The sequence below is a fragment of the Oncorhynchus masou genome, chromosome 27 (genome assembly GCF_036934945.1).
Source record: "Oncorhynchus masou masou isolate Uvic2021 chromosome 27, UVic_Omas_1.1, whole genome shotgun sequence".
NCBI classification, from domain to species: domain Eukaryota; kingdom Metazoa; phylum Chordata; class Actinopteri; order Salmoniformes; family Salmonidae; genus Oncorhynchus; species Oncorhynchus masou.
The window spans coordinates 27,723,368-27,740,753 of NC_088238.1; the positions used below are offsets into that span (position 1 = coordinate 27,723,368).

A 17,386-nucleotide genomic window follows, 5' to 3' on the forward strand; every position below is an offset into this window, starting at 1 on the left:
AGAACCTGAAGAAAGAGTGCATGTACACAGTGCTCCCTTTGCCAAGCCAAAGAGCTTAAAACATCTGACTTTGATGCTGGTGAGCAGACATGGTGGTTTGAGTGGAAAAACAAAGCTGAAGAGGGAAACATGGAGAAGGTCACTGTACAATTGACAGTATAAGAAAAGGTATGTGGCACAGTGCATATTCAACTGGAGGACTTCTCCAAAGGATTGAAAGAGAAGTTGGGGAAACGCATGTACAACGTTCGACACCAATACTCCAAACTGAGAGAATTAAAAGAGAATCTGCGGAAAGAGGAGATCATCGTGCATATTGACTTTGCAGAGAACTTAGGGGCGCAACTTTGACTGGGGACAGGGGGGGGGGGCATATCCCTCTCACATTCTGAAATTGCATTTTTGTCCCCTCCAGTTTGATTTAAATGTAATACAAAATGAGGCAAAGGTGTGCTTTAGGACCATGCAGACACCTCCGAGCGGTCGGGTAGGCTGTTTGGAGTGTTCATCCGACAGGATAAAACTAATTATTATAATTATTTCCCCCCCACTTCTAAAACCAAAGTTGTACCACTGAGATAACTACCTGCGTAAATACACCAGTGAAATCCAGGCAGTTCACTTTGGTGATTCTCACATGCAGGTGACCCTCCACACCTGTGTTGGACATACCACAAATGATACCGTTTCACTTTGCTCACTGAGCTCTTCTATGCGGATGACCCCTCTGCAATCTGGGCTCATCTCTCAAAAACACTGGCCTACTTCCTTGAGCGCTGCCCTCTTTAGGAATCTTACTTTTTCTTAAATGAATTAAATGTTCTATTGTAGAACATTTAATTCATTTAAGAAAAAGTAAGATTCCTAAAGGGGGAAGCGCTCGAGGAAGTAGGCCAGTGTTTTTGAGAGATGAGCCCAGTTCAAAGTGTTTGCAATAAAATATTGTTTTCATAAGTTGTTCTTTTTACGTAGATATCATTTCCACCACACCCATATTTTTAGATAAATTAATATATTGTGTATAATTTACATTGATTGATTTGTTTTAGTTAGGGAAATCATAGGGTTGTTATCATCATCTCACAAAAAGGTTGGGTGGAAATGACACTATTTTTTTATGATAAATAAATCTTTTCAGCTGTCACAAAGGCAAGTTTATACATTCAGGCATTGTGTTGAATTATTCATTTTAGGAAAACCTTAAAAAGCACTTAAAATAATATGCAAAGTTAATGTACAAATGTATAAGAAATGTGTTACAATTATTTTTATATGTTATTTAATTTTCAAACTAAATGGATGTTTAATGATGTGATGGAAATTACATTTGTTTATGGCTGTCTGAGAAAAATGACAAAAATATATCAATTCCTGAATAATACAATCGCAGCCATTATCAGATATTATGTCTAAACAAATCAAAGACAATTATAATACTGTTAAAATGGTGTTTCAATACATTTTAATTTCTGAAAGCTTGCCGGGCAAAAGTGCACGAAGTTGCAAAATCACCCATGCGCATGCATGTGTTGCTGTGTACTAGCCAAACACGCCACATGCTTCGGATTTGAGTACAGTAATGCCTGATTCCCAACCCTGTCCAACCATCCCTCACTGGCACCTTATTGGGATTATCTCAAATGAAATCTGTCTCTGTCAGATTAAATGTAATCTAACTAGATTAGATCTATTAGATGTAATATTGATGGGGGTGAGAGTGTGGTTGGAGTTTTCATCTGTCATATCAAAACTGGGGTTGTGGATTAGCGAATGTGGACTATTACTGCCACCTGTTGGAACAGAGTATCAAGTGTTTATTTTGCCGCAGCAGTGCGTAGCATGTGATCAATTCCTTTTAAATATGACATGGAATCTCTCCATAGGAGAGCGAATCAGTTATTTCTTTGACTGATACTGAGGTGTTATAATTCAATTGGACTCTATCCAACTCTGCTGGGTACAGACTTGAACTTCTTCAGACTATGTTTTTAACACTGACAACTTTTCTCTATTTATCCTCCCCCTCTCTTTCTCTATCCCATTTTCTCTCTCTTTCTGTCTTTCTTTTTTTTTTACTCTTGCTTTCTCCTCTTCTCAGCTCAAGCCCTTTCTTCTGCAGCAGCTGGGTCCTGATGCATCCCATGAGGCCTTGGACCATGTGAAGGAGGTCATAGGTCAGGTGTTGAGGGTGGCAGTATTGACCAATGAGGAGCCCAGCTCTCGGCACAGGTTAGCCACCCTCGGATCAACCGCACAACTGTTCAATTATTCATCTTTGTACATTGTTCTGATTTGTCACTATTCTATGTGACTGTTTCTCCTGTAGTTGGTGTTTCTTGTGTTTCCAGCTGATGACATTCACTCTTCAGTTCAGTGGTTCCCTTCTGCCTATCATAGTGAAGGTAAGAGGGGGTTATTACTTGATCGGCACATTACTACTGTTGCCGGTCTCTACTGATGCTGTTTTAGAGGACTCACTAGGTGGTGCCATAAGACTGTGAGATTGCAACATTCAAAGATGTCAACATGCACTATATATCCAAAGGTATGTGGACACCCCTTCAAATTAGTGGATTTAGCTATTTCAGCCACATCCGTTGCTGACAGGTGTACAAAATTGAGCACGCAGCCATGCAATCTCCATAGACAAACATTTGCAGTTGAATGGCCTTACTGAGGAGCTCAGTGACTTTCAAACTGCCACTGGAAGCAACGGCAGCACAATAACTGTTCGTTGGGAGCTTCATTAATTGTTTTTACCTGGCCGAGCAGCCGCACACAAGCCTAAGTTTACCATGCGGACTGCCAAGCGTCGGCTGGGTGGTGTAAAGCATGCCGCCAGTGGACTTTGGAGCAGTGGAAACACGTTCTCTGGAGTGATGAATCATGCTTCACCATCTGGCAGTCCGACAGACTAATTTGAGTTTGGTGGATGGCAGGAGAACGCTACATGCCCCAATGCATAGTGCCAACTGTAAAGTTTGGTGGAGGAGGAATAATGGTCTGGGGCTGTTTTTCATGGTTCGGGCTAGGCCCCTTAGTTCCAGTGACGTGAAATCTTAATACTACAATATACAATGACATTCTAGACGATTCTGGGATTCCAACTTTGTGGCAACAGTTTGGGGAAGGCCCTTTCCTGTTTCAGCATGACAATGTGCACAATGCGATATCCATAAAGAAATGTTTTTTTGAGATCGGTATGAAATAACTTGACTGGCCTACACAGAGCCCTGACCTCAACCCCATTGAACACCTTTGGTATGAATTGGAACGCAGACTGCTAGCCAGACCTAATCGCCCAACATCAGTGCCTGACCTCACTAGACCTCTTGTAGCTGAATGGAAGCAATGTGCCAACATCTAGTGGAAAGCCTTCCCAGAAGAGTGGAGGATGTTATAGCAGCAAAGGGAGGACCAACTAGATATTAATGCCCATGATTTTGGAATGAGACGTTCGACAAGCAGGTGTCCACATACGTTTGGTCATGTAGTGTAACTTCCGAGTTGAGCATAGAAGAGAGAGTCAGTTTTTTAGCTGTTGTGCTGCATACATGTGGGTTGCATACAAACACACATGTGCACTCACACACGCACATACCCATTATGCACACTGCTGAGTGATACAACTAGTCACAGTTATAAAAGCAATTTCACTTAAAGGGCCTCCCTTGAAGTATTTTAATTGGTTTGACCCAGAGATACCTTCCCCTTTTTCCAGATTCCAAACATGGTATCCATTGGTTCCACTCCTATAAACCGAGCCACTAATAAACATGATGATGTTTCCTTCTGTAGGCTGTATAGCCTGTTCCATGTACTCATCTTAGGGAAACCAACATGTCTCTTAAGGTTCAATGTGACCAATTCCTTCCTTGAATTCCCCTCATTGCTTACACCTCTCCAATACGTTCAGACCTCTAAGTGTGAGTCAGGGTAGAGGGAAGGGAGCAGGGCATTGTGTTGGCACCCATTCATACGTTTCCAAAGGTATTAAGATAACTCATATATCCACTAGGTGGCAGAACATGCTTACTCTCAGTACAGTCCCTTAATGAAAGCCATTGCTAAAAGTTTCCCATAATCCCTGTCTGAAAGGCTGAGACTGACCTGCACTTTGATGGGCTGAGGGACCCAGGGTTTGACGGACAGATCACAAAAGAGTTCATCCTGGAAGATGCTCTTCTCTTCCTGCTCCCAGCACACAATGGACAGGCCAGACGGAAGAGCCCTTCACACACCGAGACAGACGATGGACAGAGGGTACTAAACAACCGTGTTTTAACTTAATAAATCACTCAATCTATGAGGGCAACGACGATGGACTCTTTTTAACATGACAATTTCAGAGGGAAATTTGTATGGGTATCATAATTCCACTGACCTTCACAATTTGTTTTGTATGTTTCTGGTCAGTATGGTGGCTGTGGGGGGACATACGGACTCTGTCTACCAGAACACCAGACTCTCCTCCTCCTGCAGTTCGTCCGTCAGCTGAGGACACCAGGGTCATTTGAACTGGTAAACCTCTATTCCACATTACTCTCTGTTAAAGTGCATTCGGAAAGTATTCAGACCCCTTGCCTTTTTCCACATTTTTGTTACGTTACAGCCTAATCAATCTACACACAATACCCCATAATGACAATGCAAAAACAGGTTTTTATAAATTTTTGCAAATGTATTAAAAATAAAAACTGAAATATCACATTTACGTAAGTATTCAGACCCCTTACTCAGTACTTTGTTGAAGCACCTTTGGCAGCGATGACAGCCTTGAGTCTTATTGGGCATGATGCTACAAGCTTGGCACACCTGTATTTGGGTATTTTCTCGCATTTTTCTCTGCAGATCCACTCAAGCTCTGTCAGGTTGGATGGGGAGCGTCACTGCACAGCAGGTCTCTCCAGAGATGTTCGATCGGGTTCAAATCCGGACTCTGCCTGGGCCACTCAAGGACATTCAGAAACTTGTCCCGAAGCCGCTCCTGCGTTGTCTTGGCTGTGTGCTTAGGGTCGTTGTTCTGTTGGAAGGTAAACCTTCTCCCCATTCTGAGGTCCTGAGCGCTCTGGAGCAGGTTTTCATCAAGGTTCTCTCTGTACTTTGATCCATTCACCTTTCCCTCGATCCTGACTAGTCTCGCAGTCCCTGCCTCTGATAAACTTCCCCACAGCATGATGCTGCCACCACCATGCTTCATTGTAGGGATTGTATTGGCCAGGTGATGAGCGATACCTGGTTTTCTCCAGTTATAACGCTTGACATTCAGGCCAAAGAGTTGAATCTTTGTTTTTATCACATCAGAGAATCCTGTTTCTCATGGTCTGAGAATCCTTTAGGTGCCTTTTGGCAAACTCCAAGTGGGCTGTCATGTGCGTTTAACTGAGGAGTGGCTTCCGTATGGCCATTTTACAATAAAGGCTTGATTAGTGGAGTGCTACAGAGATGGTTGTCCTTCTGGAAGGCTGTCCCATCTCCACAGAAGAACTCTGGAGTTCTGTCAGAGTGACCATCGGGTTCTTGGTCACCTCACTGACCAAGGCCCTTCTCCCCTGATTGCTCAGTTTGGCCGGGTGGCCAGCTCTAGGAAGAGTCTTGGTGGGTCCAAACTTCTTCTATTTAAGAATGATGGAGACCACTGCTGCACATTTTTGGTACCCTTCCCCAGATCTGTGCCTCGACACAATCCTGTCTCGTAGCTCTACGGACAATTCCTTCGACCTCATGGTTTTCTTTTTTTTTGCTGTCAACTGTGGGACCTTACATGTGCTGTCAACTGTGGGACCTTACATAGACAGGTGTGTGCCTTTCCAAATCATGTCCAATCAATAGAATTTACCACAGGTGGACTCCAATCAAGTTGTAGAAACATCTCTAGGATGATCAATTGAAACAGGATGCACCTGAGCTCAATTTCGAGTCTCATAGAAAAGGGTCCGAATACTTATGTTAATAAGGTATTTCTGTTTTTTATGTGTAATACATTTGCAAACATTTCTATAAACTTGTTTTCGCTTTGTCATTATGGGGTATTCTATATAGATTTAGGAGGTAAAAAAAAATATTTTATCCATTTTGGAATAAGCTTGTAACATAACAAAATGTGGATAAGGGGAAGGGGTCTGAATACTTACAAATGCACTGTATAGAGTATAACCAGATTCATTCTGAAGCATAATGTAATCAATGTTACAGAACACTTGCAGTGATTCCAGATTGTAATCATGTTATTTAGAGTGTCTGTATTTCCAGTAATTGAAAACTTGTCTATATCCAGCTTTATCCCGCAGCTTCTCCTCAGCGCTCTCCTATCCAAGACTTTCTCTTTCGATCGTTCCCAAGAGCGGAGGAGTCTGGGAGTGGGCTGCATTTCTCAGCATTGTTGGACAGAGTCTGTTCTCATTATACAGAGCAAAGGAACCAGACTTACAGGTGAGCACACACACACACACACATGTCAATCAGTTCACATGAGGTTCTGTTACCTTGCTCAATCCCCTTGGTGTTGTTTTACTCTCCATATATTTGGAAAGGATAGACCAAACAAAAAAAACAGACAACTGACTGGACTTGGGGGGAATAAAACTTGGCTGAATTTAAGGATGGTTTTTGTTCCCCAACCTCTCCTAAGCATCCCTTCATTAAGCCCCTGGCACATGTGCGTTAGTCTGGCTGTAGCAAGAGAGCGGAGCTTCAGGCCCAATCCACTCAAACTGGAACAGAATTAGGTTAAATCCCTTCTTGGCTGGGTACTGGCTCCCCTGGCGGGCCCCATCTGGCCTCCCATCCTTCCCAGGGCTGTGGCACGGAGCTGTGCTGCTGGCACTCAGAACACAGCCTCCCTCTGCCCTCGGGCTGGTCTGACTTTTGGGACTGAGCACGGAGCTAGGAGCATGTAGCACACTCACGGGCAGGGAACCAGGCGGAATGATGAGGATGATGGGAGGAAAGAGAGGGAGGTAGTGGCGGAATGGGGATGGTAAGGGGTAGAGGAAGGGTTGGTGATGGAAGGGTTTGGAAGAGGAGTGGAAGGAGAACAGGGTGCTGAATGTGGGAAGTGGAGGAAACTGGTGTGGAGGAGAAGAAAAGGGGGAGTTTATCAGGCTAGAGAAAAAGGAGAGAGTATCTGGAGAACAGCCAGTATAGTTTACTTTGAGTGGGTGAGAGTTATAACAAGTGCTGATAAACACCTCTGGACCTCTTGTAGGCTAGGAACCAATTGGAATGTTGACGCTGGCCAGGAAAGTGTGTGTGTTTGATAACAATATGTGTGTTTTTACTATATCCATATTGATGAATTTGTGCAGTTGGTTTGTGTGAGACTGTAAATGTGATTGAGAGACTTGTAAAAAGGTCAGTTTATTAGAGGGCTTAAAGTCTGTCATCGCTCTTTAGTTTTCTTTTATTGCAGGGACAATCCTCAGAATAATGACTGAGTGGATGTTCCCTGTTCCAGTGGAACATTTTGTTTCTAAATAATGACAGTGTTCCATGTTTCTCATAGGACCAATGAAGCAGAGACACAGACCGGGTGGGACCAACACTCAGGCTCCCAGGACCTCCCTGGAGACAAAGGTGAGGCGCTGCTCAGGTGTTGGCTAATTGGCTGGCTCTGGAGCACCTCACCAACAGGATGCATAGAAATGCATTGGAATTAGAATGCTGTATATCTCAATGGTTTGAAGTGTGACGCTCTGAATTCACCAGAGCTCTACACTGGGAAGCTTACGTGTCTTTTTGTAGGGCAAAACTGTTTGTGGAAGGTACAACACCGAGCACAGACCCTCTAGCTCACTCAACATTGTCGATATTCGTCTAGTTTCCTTATAGGCCTATTTGTCAGGGAAACTGTGAAGCCTGCTATATAGCCTATTTCTGTTTGAGTCTTTTATTAAAGAATGTGAAACAATGTTTCCGTTTGGTCCTTGCCATTAGATCATGCATAGCTTTTCTTTATATGGCCTAAAATAAATGTGTTCATATGAGCAGAATTTTGATCAGTTATAAAAAAATAATAATAATAATTTAATGCAGAGAAAATGTACCTCGTAAAAGGCCGACATTTAAATTTTAAAAATACTGGATGGATGGCTATGATAGTCCAGCAATCGAATTGCACGTCTTTCTTATGCAAATAATCCAAATATTTTGCTTTAAATTATCTTGTACTGCTACCCTCATTATTCATTATTCTCAGAGGAGCAGAACAAGCAATGGAACCCGAATGTATCCTCTGTGCGTGGAAAAATATCCAGGCGCATGAAAGCTACACCAACAGACTGGAATTACAGACCGCAAATCAATCATTCTGGAAGTGCACGGAATATGATGCTTTCGAATGCCGAGGGCGCATGACGGCGTTAACTCCAAGTTAACCGAACAATTTTCATACATATGACGCCTTTACAGTAACCGGTCGATCACAACAACTGATAACCTTTCAGACAATAAAAAAAAAGCATCTGTACCTTTTCAGACAGTCAAATTCTGCTCAGGCATAAAATGTTCGGTATTGTTTCCCTGACAACAATAAACGTGGCTGATTGATGTGCTGTTTATTGTTGTTTTTATGGTATGGTAGATGTGTTTTCTTTCTACTAAAAGTCATTGTATTTAACGAACTTCAAAGTACTTTTTAGGAGTGAGTGGTCTGCGCGCAGGCAGCAGACAGGCAGGCTGCTTACAGGTTGCTTGAGATAATTTGATTGACAGTTTTGGTTGCCCTAGTGATGGATTTTAGCCCCGCTTCAGAAGCGGCATTCCTTTACGGACAGGTTAAATACCCATTCAGAGAAGGTTTCGTGGCGGCATTTAAAAAGCCATAGTGTACCCGCCACACTTTATATACCCATATTAACGAATTTATGTAGGCCTAGGCTACAATATTCTGCCCATATGAACAACATTTATTTTAGGCCATAGCAATATTTTAGCCATACGTGATTTAATGAAAAGCAGTAAACGTACACCTCATGAACACAATCATGCAATAGTTAACATACACAACATTGTTTCACATTTTTTAATAACTGACTCATAAGCACAATCATGCAATAGGCTACAGCTGGGTTCACAGCTTCCCTGGGAAACTCGATGTATTGTAGCGTCACGCGGACGAAAGAGCAGAGGAGTTGGCTTCTGCTGCAGTGTTCAAGGTAAAATATTAGCGTTGTGGCGGTGCTTCGGGCAGGGAGGGTGGGTAGGTGGCTCTACTGTGCCCACTGCATCTGCAAACTGCTTGAGGTTGGCACACACCAGAGTCAATTGCCTCCAGAGGAAGAGAGCATTCTCTGGGCTTGTGCTCAACACGTGTGGACCTTGTTATTAACATTCCTCCCATTACATAGTGTTTGTGTGAATGTCTTTATCTTTAATCCCTTTGAATGGACACACACACACACTGAGCATGCATGTTTTAGATAACCATCTTTGTTCTTTGATGCTCCTTCTGGTGGTTAAATGTGTAACAGTATTCTGAATTTGAAAAATACAGCTGCACACAGCGTGACATATGCAAGCCTTTATCTGTATTATAATCCATTCTTTCTCTCTCTCCCTTGTGGTGTGTATCAGAGCGGTGTGTGGACCCCCACCTCAGACAACTGTACACAGATCCCCCTCTGACCCTCAGCCCCCCCTTTAGTCCCTGGGTGAAGGACTACCGTGCTGAGGTCCCCTTTGACGTGGTGACCCTACGCCTCCGCCCCGAGCCCATCAGCCCAGCCTGTCACATACACCTGGATGAGCACAGAGGACCTAGGTGAGACCCTCCCAGCCATGACCTTTCACCCTGTGAGTCACAAGCTGGGCTTTCAAATGTAGCTGTGTCACATTCAGTGAGATAGTAGGTGTTAGCACTCATAGAGTTAGATCTCCAACAAGCCCTTTCATAGGTTAAATGGATCTTGTCGTATATTGCTTACACCTGCCCAGTTTTCAGGTCTATAATATAGACGTAAGTGAGTTATAACATCTGAATTCTGGGAATGTGTGTTTTCAGTCCAGTGTTTTGGTCAGGGCATGTTTCCATGTCATTCTGAGTTTTACTCTGTGTGATTGTAGAACTCTGTTTCTTATGTCCGTAGCTTTGATCTCAGCAGCCAATCCCTGATTAGCACCCATTAGACTCAGTAGCACTGGGGTCAGAGGATTGACCTCTGACAGACAGACAGACAGACAGACAGACAGACAGACAGACAGACACACGTAAGATGGCCACACACATACAGCGCTAAATGTGACATTTAGGAATGATTCTATAACCTGCCCTCTCTCTCACCATCCTGTATGTGTGTTTTCATATCTCCGCCCTGTGTGTGTGTGTGTGTGTATGTGCGCGCTTGTGCTTATGTGTGTTTCATCTCCCTGGACCTCTCTGGACCTTGTTTCTGAGAAGCTCTGCCTCTGTTTTTCTACAGAACAGCAAACTACCCGGTCGGCCTGGGCAACAGCATAATCAACATCCTAGTGACGGACGAGTCGCTCACCACAGAGCCCGAGCCCGTTGTCATGACAATATACACTTTGCACATGTACCGTGAGAGCCGTCCCAGCCTGCCCATGTTTGGGGAGCATGTGATGTGTGGCTTCGTGCAGGTACGTGGTGCGGGCAGGGTATTTCTACATGCTTGTAAATCACTACCATACACTCACAGATGGACAAGCACTGTCAGAGACCTGGGCCTGTATTCACAAGGTCTCAAGAGTCGGAGTGCTGATAGAGGATCAGTGTTTAGTTTTAGATTATAATGAATAACTGTATATGGATAGGGGGCACCTGATCCTAGATCAGCACTTTAATATGTGTTTTTTTTCTCCATTATGAGTAAAACAAGGTAAAAATTTAAGGTTAGTGGGACTTCACGTTCCCCATCAAGTTAACTAAGAGTGACTTGCTGTCTGGGGTTCACTGACTTTACTGGAGGACCACGTCAGAGGAACACAAAAAGATTTCCCTAATCTCTTACCATATTCAAATGAGACGCACGATTGACTTTTACAGAGCCATGATTTCAATTTCCAGAGCATGGGAAGTGTTTCCTTCTATGAGCAATGCTGGTCTGGCACCCAACACAAGTTTCATAGCATGTAAACAAAGGAAAATCAATTCATTCGGTCAAGAAGGAACAGTGCGGTTCCTTCGTTTTTACAGCATTTGTCATGTCGGCGGTTGGGTTTCGCCGAGGGAGCCTTCGCGGTGGGTCTGTGTAAAGTTTAGTGTCGGTTACGGCTGCGAATGGCGTCGAGAGGCAGTTGAGCAGCAGCAGTGTCGAGATACAGTTGGTTGATATTTCGAAGCCGGTATTTTCCAGATTACCGTTGGAATGTGGAGGAGCGGGGTCGGCGGGGGCCATAAAGGGATTGAGAGGGTCTGATGTTCCCATGAGTTCCTGTGTCATGGGCTATATTTGAGCTTTCACACCCCGGTAAGAGTTTGGTTTGGGATGTGGTCCAGGACGCTCTGTCCCACCCTCACCTGACCCCCCCCCCCCCTTCACTCTTCTCCAAACCCCCAACCCTATCTCCTGATGCATCTTGGGTATGAGGGTGGCGATGGGGCAGTGTCCCGGGCGGGACAGGGTTGATGGAGAGGACCCTTAGCTGGCCAATCACTGCAGGGATTTGAGCCGTTAAGAGGAGGAGCATTTCTGGACATTACAGTGATAGAAACAGTTGGGGACAGAGGGGTAAGTTAAGTCAATTATTTATATTCAGTATCACTCCATCAAGGGAAATATAGTATTCTTTCTAACAATGATATCTACATAGATTTTAGGATGTTGTGTATCCCTGGAAATAATCCGAATTCATGTAAACATTACAGTTTTGAAAACATAGCTTGTCCCCACATGTGGTCTCTTGGCACAATTTATGGGGTAAATTAAGCCTCCTATACATTTCTGTACTGAATTAAATATTACCACTACATTTTTAAAACCATGTCTATCTTTATTTCCCAAACACAATTCATCACAATCACTTTGTCTTTTAATAATTTTAAGCATCTTTTGACACACCTAACAAATATTTTGTACTTAAAAAAAAAAAACACTTAACAGGCCAGGCCCTGGTGTTACCTCATCCCAGTGATAATGCCTACCATTACGCCTGGGAAGAAAATACTTACATTTGCTCAACTTGCCATTGGCTCAACTGACCCCATGGTCATTGGCTCAACTTACCCCAGGGCAAACATTTGGACTATATTAGCCCACACAGCTAAAATGATGCACTTCCATGCTAGATTTAGGACCTCATATTGAAGCTTATAGAGACCCCAACTGATATATAGGGAAATCTATAAATGATCTACTTCGGTTTAAATACAAGTGTCATGGAACTTCTAACACAATAAATTAATTTGACTTGGTGGAAATCTGTTTTCTTTGGACCTAACTCTTTTTCCATGTGTGTTTTTGTTTTCTTCAGACTCCATGAAATGATGCCCTCTTCCTAAATATTTGGTCAAATTATACATTTTGTGCATGGTTTCCTAGAAACACGGGTAGATCAACTTACCCCTTTGGCTCAATTTAATCCACTCTCCCCTATGAATCTTCAAACATGCATGCACACCCTACACACACGGGAAACCACTTCTGAGCCTCATATGGACACACACATACTATAAATACACACACACACACACACACACACACACACACACACACACACACACACACACACACACACACACACACACACACACACACACACACACACACACAACTCATAACAGCCCCTGATGATTTTCTCTTGCTGGTAGTGTGAGGGCTGTGGTTATTATGGTCCATTGGGAAGAGCTGACTGTCTCCCAAATGGTTATTGTGGTCACCAAGCGGTCCTCACATCCCAGCAGGCATAAACCATCCTCTCCCATAGAACATGTGGTCCTGTTTTTAGTCAGAAGCGAACGAGAGAAAAGAGGAAAAACAGACTGAATCCTTGACAAATTGTTCACACAGCACAGCCACCAATGATGTCCTGGTGCTATTTGCTATCACACTGGATAATAAACTCAGCAGAAAAAGAAACGTCCTCACTGTCAACTGCGTTTATTTTCAGTAAGCTTAACATGTGTAAATATTTGTATGAACATAACAAGATTCAACAACTGAGACATAAACTGAACAAATTACACAGACATGTGACTAACAGAAATTGAATAATGTGTCCCTAAACAAAGGGGGGGTCAAATCAAAAGTAATGGTCAGTATCAGGTGTGGCCACCAGCTGCGTTAAGTACTGCAGTGCATCTCCTCCTCATGGACTGCACCAGATTTGCCAGTTCTTGCTGGGAGATGTTACCCCACTCTTCCCCCAAGGCACCTGCAAGTTCCCGGACAATTCTGGGGGGAATGGCTCTAGCCCTCACCCTCCGATCCAACAGGTCCCAGACGTGCTCAATGGGATTGAGATCTGGGCTCTTCGCTGGCCATGGCAGAACACTGACATTCCTGTTTTGCAGGAAATCATGCACAGAACCAGCAGTATGGCTGGTGGCATTGTCATGCTGGAGGGTCATGTCAGAATGAGCATGCAGGAAGGGTATCACATGAGGAAGGAGGATGTCTTCCCTGTAATGCACAACATTGAGATTGCCTGCAATGACACCAAGCTCAGTCCGATGATGCTGTGACACACTGCTCCAGACCATGACAGACCCTCCACCTTCAATCGATCCCGCTCACAGAGTACAGGCCTCGGTGTAACTCTCATTCCTTCGACGATAAAGGCTACTCCGACAAATGGGCACAAAACCGTGATTCGTCAGTGAAGAGCACTTTTTGCCAGTCCTGTCTGGTCCAGCGATGGTGGGTTTGTGCCCATAGGCAACATTGTTGCCAGTAATGTCTGGTGAGGACCTGCCTAACAACAGGCCTACAAGCCCTCAGTCCAGCCTCTCTCAGCCTATTGCGGACAGTCTGAGCACTGATGGAGGGATTGTGCGTTTCTGGTGAAACTCGGGCAGATGCTGTTGCATCCTGTACCTGTCCCCCAGGTCTGATGTTCGGATGTACCGATCCTGTGCAGGTGATGTTACACATGGTCTGCCACTGAGAGGACGATCAGCTGTCCGTCCTGTCTCCCTGTAGCGCTGCCTTAGGCATCTCACAGTACGGACATTGCAATTTATTGCCCTAGCCACATCTGCAGTCCTCATGGCTCCTTGCAGCATGCCTAAGGCATGTTCACACAGATGAGCAGGGACCCCGGGCTTCTTTCTTTTGGAGTTGTTCAAAGTCAGTAGAAAGGCCTCTTTAGTGCCCTACGTTTTCATAACTGTGACCTTAATTGCCTACCGTCTGTAAGCTTAGTGTCTTAACGACCGTTCCACAGGTGCATGTTCATTAATTATGGTTTATTGAACAAGCATGGGAAACAGTATTTAAACCCTTTACAATGAAGATCTGTGAAGTTATTTGGACTTTTACAAATGATCTTTGAAAGACAGGGTCCTGAAAAAGGGATGTTTCTTTTTTTGATGAGTTTAGTAAGTGTATGTTGTGTAGTAAGCTGTTAGCAGCCCATGTGCCTAACTCTAATAATTTGCTCCCTTTTCCCCTCATAACTGAGCCTACTATTCTGACTTGCTGGTGCACATTTAGTCTATAGCCAGTTTTAGAAAAAAATCATAATTTAATATTGTAAGAGCTTTCATTGTCTGCTTATATGCCCCCTTTATTTATCATACGGTTCTGACTTGGTGTACAGGGAGAATACTGATAATACTGTAAGAACAGCCCATGTTCTGAATTCTATCACTGTACATTTGATAAAGTATAGAATTTATCCCTTTGCAATTGTGTGTGTGGCTGGTATGACAACGTTGTGTCCTTGATGTTGGTAGTGTTGCTACGGTTGTCCTCCCTATGCCTCCTCAGGGTCACTACAAGGTGTCTGGGTCTGGGAAAACACACTGTCTGAACTGCCCTACATTGTCCACTGTACCTCATTCTAACTCATTGACCATACCCCACCACAGCTGGTACACTCACTTAAACACACATGCACTCAACCACACAGCTGGTGACCCCTTCGGTGGGTGGGTGGGGGGTTACAGGTGTTTTACTCGTCTTGGGAGCAAGGTCGTTGTGGAGGAATAGACACACACCCTTCGTCCTCCTTTCATCTCAGTGCAAGGTGATACTGCTGTGTGTAGGCGTATGATGGGTTGGAGTCGTGTGTGTGTGTGTGTGTGTGTGTGTGTCGAGCATTCCATTCGCCCATACACCCAGTCCAAACTCGGCATCGAGCACGTCTGAGAGTAACCACTCCTGGTGGATCAAATGGACTAATAGGATGGTGGTTGTGATTCCCTTTAGGCAAACTCAAAAAAGGTTACATTAATTACAATGATGATGATTATTTTTATATCTAATGTGGATATTACAGTCACCTCTGAAATAATTGGCACCGTTGATACAAATGACCATAAAAGACTATGTATAAAATAAGAATACAAATACTGAGCTATATTGAATGCTTAAATATATTGGGGATTTATATTATTTTAGATTTTTTTTAGCAAATAATATTTTTTTGGCACCCCTGTTTTCAATGCTTTATTCACCCTCCCCTTGTGAGGATAACTGCACTGAGACTTTTTCTAAAATGTTTATGAAACACATTGGGAAGGATCTTGGACCATTCCTCTTGGACCCTTGTAATTCTTCGGTCTGCGCGTATGGACTGCCCTCGTCAATTCAAACCACAGACTTTCAATGGAGTTCAAGTCTGGACACTGAGATGGCAATTGTAAATATTTGATTTTGTGGTTAATTAAGCATTTCTTTGTGGATTTTGATGTGCGCTTGGGGTCATGGTCTTGCTGGAAGATCCACTTACGGCCAAGTTTCAGCCTCATGGCAGAGGCAACCAGCTTCTTTGCAAAAATGTCCTGGTACTTGGTAGAGTCCATGATGCTATTGACCTTAACAAGGGCCCCAGGACCAGTGGAAGCAAAATATCCCCATAACATCAAATATCCACCACCATATTTTACAGTAGGTATGAGGCTATTTTCTGCTATGCATCACCATTGGTTTCTGTGGGCAAAGACCTCTATTTTCTTCTCATCTGACCATAGCACCTGGTTCCAATCCAAGTGCCAATTCCATTTAGCAAACTCAAGTCTAATTGTGGATTTGGATACTTGGTGACCCCAAGATGTGAGCAACCAAGTCTTCCTCACTGTGCATGGGGACAAGATACACTTCATTTACCAGGGTAGTTTGCCACTGTTCCAGTGGTTTTAAACATGTTAATTATTGTCCTAATAGTGGTAAGTAAATAAATAGCTATTTTTGTACCCTGATTTATGGGGATGGATGACAACTGGATTTTATTTGCGTGTTACCTAATTTTTATACCCCAGTAAAACAGGAAGTAATGGAAGGCCACAATACAGTTCCTTAAACTGAGATTAATTTGAAAAAAAATGTAAATGTTATTGCAGATTTTGTTTTATTTTATTTATAAGAATCTTTAGGAATTTGTTTTGAGAATCTGTTTTATTTTATTACTTTTTAAACAAAATATCTTACTCTGAGCAATTGGATTGGTCGAAAATAATATACTATTTTCCAAAGTGTTTTTTTTAGCATTCAATATTGCTCCGTATTTGTATTATTTATATAATACATAGTTTTTTTGCTCATCTTTATCAAGAGTGCAATCATTTTGGAGATGACTGTAATATCCACATTAGACATTAAAAAAACACTTTTTAATGAAGTTTGTGGAAATGTGAAATGAATGTAGGATAATATAACTCATTAGATCTGGTAAAAGATAATACAAAGAAAAAAGAATGTGTTTATTTGTGTGTTTTCTTTTACCATCATATTTGAAATGTAAGAGAAAGGCCATAATGTATTATTCCAGCCCAGCTGCAATTTATATATTGGCCACTAGATGGCAACAGTGCATGTGCAAAGTTTTAGACTGATCCAATGAACCATTGCATTTCTGTTCAAAATTTTGTGTCAAGACTGCCCAAATGTGCCTAATTGGTTTATTAATCATTTTTTTAAGTTCCTAACTGTGCACTCTTCTCAAACAATAGCATGGTATTCTTTCACTGTAATGGCTACTGTAAATTGGACATTGCAGTTAGATTAACAAGAATTTAAGCTTTCTGCCAGTATCAGATATGTCTATGTCCTGGGAAATTTACTTGTTACTTACAACCTCATGCTAATCGTATTAGCCTACGTTAGCTCAACCGTCCCGTGGGGGACCCACCGATCCTGTAGAGGTTTTAATTAATCATCATCATTGTAATTAATGTAATCTGTTTTGACTCAGAGCCTAAAGGGAATCCCAACCACCATCCTATTCCTCTATCTCATCCATCAGCCACCAGTCAGGAAGGGTTACTATC

General features: G+C 43.0%; 1 protein-coding gene across 1 annotated transcript in view; it reads left to right on the top strand.

The window, feature by feature from the left end:
- The window catches only part of LOC135515936 (cadherin-like and PC-esterase domain-containing protein 1), a 76,060-nt gene that overhangs the window by 34,935 nt on the left and 23,739 nt on the right, over positions 1–17,386 (top strand). The window contains exons 7-14 of the mRNA XM_064939812.1: positions 2,099–2,229; positions 2,327–2,402; positions 4,099–4,263; positions 4,417–4,521; positions 6,278–6,432; positions 7,505–7,575; positions 9,574–9,760; positions 10,419–10,596. Of these exons, the coding sequence (XP_064795884.1) occupies positions 2,099–2,229; positions 2,327–2,402; positions 4,099–4,263; positions 4,417–4,521; positions 6,278–6,432; positions 7,505–7,575; positions 9,574–9,760; positions 10,419–10,596 (1,068 nt within the window). The remainder of the gene's footprint in view (positions 1–2,098; positions 2,230–2,326; positions 2,403–4,098; positions 4,264–4,416; positions 4,522–6,277; positions 6,433–7,504; positions 7,576–9,573; positions 9,761–10,418; positions 10,597–17,386) is intronic.